Genomic DNA, 7,500 nt, shown 5'->3' on the forward strand with positions numbered 1-7,500 from the left:
GGTCTATATAAAAGAGACTTCAGATACAGTATTAGAGGACCACTAAGGTCTATATAAAAGAGACTTCAGATACAGTATTAGGGGACCACTAAGGTCTATATAAAAGAGACTTCAGATACAGTATTAGGGGACCACTAAGGTCTATATAAAAGAGACTTCAGATACAGTATTAGGGGACCACTAAGGTCTATATAAAAGCATCCAAAGGGCACCATGTCATGGGACCTTTTAAATAATCTTACGTTCCTGTTTGCATCCTCCCCTCAGGCCACAGTGTGCTTCTTCGACACCACCCCGATGGGTCGCATTCTCAACCGTTTTTCTTCGGATCTGTACACTGTGGACGACAGCCTGCCGTTCATCCTGAACATCCTGCTGGCCAATGTTTTCAGTCTGCTGGGCATGCTGGTGGTGATAAGCTACGGCCTCCCTTGGGTCCTCGTGCTTTTTCTGCCCCTGGCTCTTGTCTACCACCGCACGCAGCACTTCTACCGACACACCTCCCGGGAGCTGAAGCGCCTGTGCAGCATCACTCTGTCGCCCGTCTACTCGCACTTCTCTGAGACGCTGACTGGGCTGGGAACCATCCGGGCCAGCGGCAGCACTGCCAGGTGACAGACAGGAGGACAGACCATTTTAGAGCCTCAGATACTTTAATCAGATTGTTCAGACACAAACCGAAATCAACATTTGAGATTAAAAATGCATTTGCATCTCAAAAAAAGTTGCTGTGGTTTCAGTCAAGTGGGTGGATTTTATTTTTTAATCTCTCCTGTGCTTCCTGGTCCAACTATCACACTCCTTATCTGTGTTCCTCATTCTTTTCCATCTCTACCACAGCCCTGCAAACTGTTGGCCGGTTGGTTTGTTTACAAAAACCATAGCAATGCACAGCGCTGACCATAGGCCGTAAACTGTCACAAACTGCGGTAAAAACCCTGATTGAGACGCGTATTCTGAATGCACTGTAGTGTATACATGTCCAAAGAATGCTTCTAAAACCTGAATAATACCAGCAGATCCCACACATCGTATAATGCTATATTCAGAAAGAGGCCTCATTCGGAATATCTAAACGAAATATGTTGTTTACATGACCTGTATCAAATTTGAAAATTATGAAAATATAAGTGCCTGCAAACATACTTATTGTGTCTCTAAAATTGTCACTTTTAGCACAGTCACTGACTTAAAGACTCATTTTGTTGTTCCAGGTTTGAGGAGGAGATCGCCAAGCGTCTGGAGCAGAACCAACGCTGCCTGTTCCTTAGCAACGCCACCACGCAGTGGCTGAGCATCCGCCTGCAAATGATTGGTGTTGCTGTGGTGACCGGCCTTGGGGTGATCGCAGTTGTCCAGCACCAGTATAATTCTGTCGATCCAGGTGAGTCCGCAGCTGAGTTCGGTGGCCGTGCACCAGTAATAGGAGATGGGTCGGTTTTACATAATGTGTGTTGCTGGCTGCAGGTCTGGTGGGTCTGTCCCTGTCCTACGCCCTGTCCATCACAAACCTGCTGTGTGGCCTCATATTCAGCTTCACCCAGACTGAGATGCAGCTGGTGAGCGTGGAGAGGACTGAGGAGTACTCCACCAGCCTTCCCACCGAGCCACAGCACCAGAACACACAGGTCAGACCGACTGCTGCACTGCCACAAGCTCACACTGATAATCAGTAAATAAAGAGGGGTGTTAAAGGAGCTCAGTCTAGTACTATAAGCTTTCTGAGATGGTTAACCCAGGAGTAGTCACGCATTGCCAGACCATCCTCCACAGCGCTGCAGAGGAAGGTCTGGCTAGTCCACACAGCATTCTGGGATAGGAGAGAAACGTGCTCTGGTTTATTGGCATTTCTTTAAACCAATCACAATCGTTTTGGGCGGTGTTAAGCGCTAGACAGAGCCCCGGTGCCGCTGCAAAATAGCCTCGGGAAGGAACTTGTTTTGGTGGAACGTGTGTGCGTTCAAAAGTAGTTTTAGTCGTGCAACAAAAAACTCAGATTGGACAGATAGTCTAGCTAGCTGTCTGGATTTACCCTGCAGAGATCTGAGGAGCAGTTAAAGGACAAATCTATCGCAAAATGAACCTAGGGGTTACTAACACATGTGTACCGAGTCGACCGTTCTCTGGGATTTGTTTTCATGCTAATCGAATGTGACCAGTTTTAGCCCAAACTGCTAATTAGCTTATAAAGCTAGTCGTCGGGGCATGGATAAAGTAAAAAGAAATCCCTATTTTTATACCACTAACAAGGCTCAAAGTAGCACCACACTTCCACGGTAGCATAATGAAATGTCCCTACATGTAAACCGAAGCATTGAGAACTTAGTGTACAGAGTTAGTGTACAGACCGTTTATAAAGACAGTACCGTTCACGTATACGGGCGCCAGCTTGGGAGAACAGTCATGACCAGTCGAACGACCAACGCCGTGCTTGAGCAATGTTACTGGTTACTGGTTACACAGCGTTCGTTGTTCAACTGGTCATGACTGTTTTCCCAAGATGGCGCCCGCCATGTAGGGACCCTCATTATGCTACCGTGGAAGTGTGGTGCTATTTTGAGCCTTGTTAGTAGTATAGAAATAGCGATTTATTTTTACTTAATTCATGCACCGACGACTAGCGTTAGAAGCTAATTAGCGGTTTGCGCTAAAACTGGTCACATTCTTTTAGCATGAAAACATATCCCAGAGAACGGTCGACTCGGTACACATGTTATTAACCCCTGGGTTCATTTTGTGCCAGATTTGTCCTTTAACAATAGTCCTCATAAAATCCACCAGAGTTTAAAATTCCAACACAAAGACAGCGTAAGCTAGGAAAAACGTACATTACCATCATTCATTTTGAAATTTGATGGCTTGTGCAACCAAAGAAGACTTGTATCTGTTTAGACTCCCATTCATATAATAAAATGGCAAAAGAGTTAAGTTAATTTGCCAGTATCTTTTAACAATGTTTAAGGGTGAATTTTCCCAATATATGTATTCACTCACTGTATATGTAATAACATGCCTCTTGTAACTTGTTATTCCTTCACTTTTTTTCACTTTGCCCTCTCTGTTTCAACATCAGCTGTCCCCGGCGTGGCCCGAGCAGGGCTGGTTGGAGTTCCGCGGCGTGGTTTTGGTCTACAGGGACGGTCTTCCTAACGCCCTGGACGGGGTGAGCTTGGTAGTGCGACCCGGGGAGAAGGTGGGCATTGTGGGACGCACGGGCTCCGGAAAGTCCACCCTGTTCCTGGCTCTGTTCCGTATGGTGGAGCTGAACCAGGGTCAGATTCTCCTGGACGGGCTGGACATCAGCTCCGTGGGCCTGTCTCAGCTCAGGTGAGCCTGAAGCAGCCGTGGGTTTGGATTGTTAACTAACGAGGAGCAATCAACACAGTTTGAGAGATAAAGGGTATTCGCTTCTCCAGTGATACATATTCTGATTAAGGCTGCACGATATGAGGAAAATATGCGATAAGGTTCTTGAATAATGCGATAACGATATTACTTTCAATACGTAAACAGATATTAAAGTGCACTCATTTCTGCTGCGGTCAGTATTCCTCTAAAATTCAGAAAATTGCTTGTTGAATTTAAGAAATTCTAACATTTTATTGAACGAAAATAACATTGAATTAAACATAAAAAACACCATTAAGAAAAGAATGACCGTTAAAGTGTAGTCTTCTACTGATAATCTCTTTCAACTAAGTAAAAAAAAAATCTCTGGTTGTCTTTCGCGATATGTCGCAGCCTTTCGCGATGTGTTTATTGTGCAAGTTGATAACGATTAAAAAAAAGATATATTGTGCAGCCCTAATTCTGATTGTAATATTGTGTTGTTATTTTGATGAGGGGGTTGACTTTTCTGTGTTCCATCCAAAGATTTATTACATTTTCCTTTTTAGTTCAGTAAACTGGAAAGTGACTTGAAGTCTAAACTTCTCTTGAAAATATAGTTTCTTTGTGTTGTTTTTCCAGTGAGAACTCAACCCAGACTTTGGGCTCTTCTCATTTCTATATTTTGCTCATCTCCTCTCTCCTCCGTCCTCCTGCCTGCGAACCGGAAATCGTCCTCCGGCGCGCCCACTTGAAGGATGTCTTAACTCTAAAATGAATCTCGAGGAGAGAGGAGGCGTACCAGAGGAGCTATGAGCGAGGATGCACGGGTGTTTCCTTTTGCGGAAGTCTTTTTAGGACCAGTGACGTTTAAAAGAGGCGTGACACACAGCTGGAATATACAAACTGCGCCACACCTTGCATTAAAATGACGGCTCCGAAGCACATAGATGTCTCTGTTCTCTCTCGCTCCTCTCTCCTTGTGTCTCGTCCTCGCCGCCTCCGCTCGCATCTCAGATGAGAGGGAATAAGACATGAGGAGAGAAGTGAGGAAAGGAATCGGGGATGTACAAACTGAGAAAAATGAGAAGAGGGGACACTGCTTGTTTTCAGTTTCACATGTATTAAAACGAGACTCATATGTCCGTCTGACTGCCCTTAACAATTAATCCTTTTCATACATTATCTAAAGTTTAATTCACACTTTGATGATGCTGTACAGTGTGATAAAAGCATTCAGTGACCGGTCAAAGTTGACACTTTTGTGCGTGTTGTGGTGGCGCCCTCTGCAGGTCCAGGTTGGCCATTATTCCTCAGGACCCCTTCCTGTTCAGCGGGACCGTCAGGGAGAATCTGGACCCGTGTGGGCGACACTCAGACCAGCAGCTGCTGGACGTCGTGGACCAGTGCCACCTCAGCTCTGTGGTCGACCGGATGGGTGAGAGCCTCGAGATTTAGGGGGTGAAAACATGTAATGAGGAAGAGGAATCAATTAAGTGATGCGCTGAGATGGGATGACAGGGAATTGAGGATGAGCCGTGCTTATTGAGACAAGGTGTGGCTGTTTTGAAATGTATCCACCCGACTCAAAGTCCTTTTGTTTCACAAAGTTCACTCCACCCTTCATCATTCCTGTCTGGTAACATGATCGGTGAGAAGGGTACACCCAGGACAGGTAGCCAGTCCATAACAGCCACTTGATTATGTTACATAAAGTCACGTTATAGGACCCAATCTACTTATCGTCCTTGTCTTTGTCTTTTCATCTTCCTCCTCCTCTGTTACGTTTTCTTATTTAGCTTGGACAGAAAAGAGGAGGACGGAGAAGAGGAGGAGCTCTAGAAATGGGATGGGGTTTAATTTGGATGCAGGAAAAATGGCCACTTTACTCTCTGTGCTAAAAAAATTAACATAAAAAATGCAACAGGTGCGCTCAAGGTGCTGTTCTTCGCAAGGAAATAGAGAGGACAGTGAGGAGGGGAGAAGGAAGAGTTCCTTCTCAGTGGGACAGAGACAGCTGCTGTGTCTGGCCAGAGCTCTGCTGACCCAGGCCAAGGTGAGAGACCTCACCTGTATTATTACACCGAAACTTACCACACAGAGCAGCTGTTTACATTGTACCCAGGAGGAAGCAGCTCACCATATTATCATTTGTAGTTTTTATTTGTTTTTCTTTTAAACATGTGATGATGTTTTTTTTTTTTATATACCCTGGGTTTTTCCAACCATTATAAGGCTTAGGCGCAGCACCCAAGGCCTTTTTGGCACCACCTAAGACAAATGAATGTACTTTGTAAATTTGGTGCGTTCCCCAGTGGACTTCTTGAGCAAGTTTTTACTTTAAACTTCTTGAGTGTTATTTATGTATTATCTGCTCTAGTTTTTTCAGCATTTTAGACACAGATGTCACACAAATAATGGTCCAAAATGATGTAAAATTGCATTTTTTTTTTTTTATTGATAATGTAACAATTATTTTAGGGAGGACCCCTAAACCCCTCGCCAAATATGTGCACCCAAGTCTAAGTCAAACCTACAGAAAACACTGTATACCTAAGTTAAAGTTGTAATTTTTGAAGATTTCACGATGTGCAGTATCTGTTCACAGTGCAACCAAACAAACCAGTTTTCCATCACGCTTTGAGCAGCTGGCATCAGGATGTCACGCTGCTTTTTCTCTTTACTGTGATTAACAGTTTCCCTCCTGTTTTTCTAAGAAAAAAACCGCAAAATACACAAAAAACGATGTATCATTCAACACTCACTTGCGATGACTTGTTAGTATTTACATTTTATGGTGTCTACACTTGGCATGGGAAGGTTACTGGTTTCAAGATATTTGAAAAAGTCGCGGTTTCAAAACCACTAAAGTTCTCTGTCATACCGTTCCTAAGGTATGAGCTGTTTTCTGAGTGGTCAAGGAGAGAAAGTACAGTTTAGTATTCCCTCTCCCTGCCAGTGTACAGTGTGTTTAAAAGAACACACCGACTTATTGGGAATTTAGCTCATTCACCGTAACCCCCAGAGTTAGACCAGTCGATACAGACCCTTCTCATCTCCGTGCGTGCTGTAAAGCTGTCTGACGGCTCCAGCGGCATCAGGCCAGCACAGAACAGGCAGGTGAATGGTTCCAGTAATCTGCTCCGAATAAGTGACAAAGTAACGCCAACATGTTCCTATTTACATGTTGTTATTTATAGAGTCACAGCATGTACAAAAAACAACGTAACATGAGACACAGCCGTCTTCTAACTGTAAACAAACCGGGAACTATATTCTCAGGTGGAAGAATATAGTACTTGGGCGGAGTGATATGCTCGCAGCAAGCCTGTCTGAGAATATAGTTCCCGGTTTGTTTACTGTTAGAAGATGGCTGTGTCTCATGTGACCTTGTTATTTGTACACGCTGTGACTCTACAAATCACAACATGGAAATAGGAACATGTTGGCGTTATTTTGTCACTTTTGTCACAATTCGGAGCAGTAGGCTAGTTGGAACCAGTTTCCTGCAGGATCTGTGCTAGGCTAAGCTAATGCTGGAGCCGTCAGACAGCGTTACAGCACGCACGGAGATGAGAAGGGTATGTATCGACTGGTCTAACTCTGGGGGTTACGGTGAATAAGATAAAGTCCCAATAAGTCGGCGTGTTCCTTTAAAATAAAATGCGTTGTGTTCAATGAAAAAAAGCTGTTTTTTTTACACAGACATTTAAAAAAAATAATACATTTTAAAGCTGTAAGGTTATCATACTGTCAGAATCTTATACCGGCCCATGCCTATTCTACGTTGACTTACAGCTGCTGCTTTTTTTCCCATTGTACAGCAGCATGAGACGCTAACCCTTTAGCAACATTGGTGGACACAATAAAAACTGCACACAATGCAATTCAGTTCACTAATCCTGTCCATGTGCATCATCTTGTGCAATATAGTTTCTTTTTCCGGTCAAAAATGACCGATTTACACATTCCCTGTACCATAAATATGGTATTTTTCATCAGATTGCCTCAAGACCTTCATAAAAGGCATTTGAACACATAACATTCATTGTGACTACTTTCTTTGAATTTTGAGTGATTTATTCAACTTAGTCACACTTCTTTTGTTTCCGATCAAAAATGACCGCCATAGGAAATGAATGGGAGAGAGTATAATTTTCATCCAGGAGATAA

General features: G+C 43.7%; 1 protein-coding gene across 4 annotated transcripts in view; it reads left to right on the forward strand.

Moving 5' to 3' along the window:
- The window catches only part of abcc10 (ATP-binding cassette, sub-family C (CFTR/MRP), member 10), a 30,447-nt gene that overhangs the window by 19,232 nt on the left and 3,715 nt on the right, over positions 1-7,500 (forward strand). For 3 of the 4 annotated variants that reach the window (XM_039808749.1, XM_039808730.1, XM_039808740.1), the window contains exons 16-20: positions 268-611; positions 1,215-1,384; positions 1,468-1,628; positions 3,074-3,327; positions 4,620-4,800. In XM_039808749.1, the coding sequence (XP_039664683.1) occupies positions 268-611; positions 1,215-1,384; positions 1,468-1,628; positions 3,074-3,327; positions 4,620-4,785 (1,095 nt within the window). In that variant the 3' untranslated portion in view covers positions 4,786-4,800. Of the gene's footprint in view, positions 1-267; positions 612-1,214; positions 1,385-1,467; positions 1,629-3,073; positions 3,328-4,619; positions 4,801-5,291; positions 5,384-7,500 lie in introns of those variants that run through there. The other variant, XM_039808757.1, reaches the window with a different exon arrangement.

The sequence above is a fragment of the Perca fluviatilis genome, chromosome 1 (assembly GCF_010015445.1).
Source record: "Perca fluviatilis chromosome 1, GENO_Pfluv_1.0, whole genome shotgun sequence".
Lineage (NCBI taxonomy): Eukaryota > Metazoa > Chordata > Actinopteri > Perciformes > Percidae > Perca > Perca fluviatilis.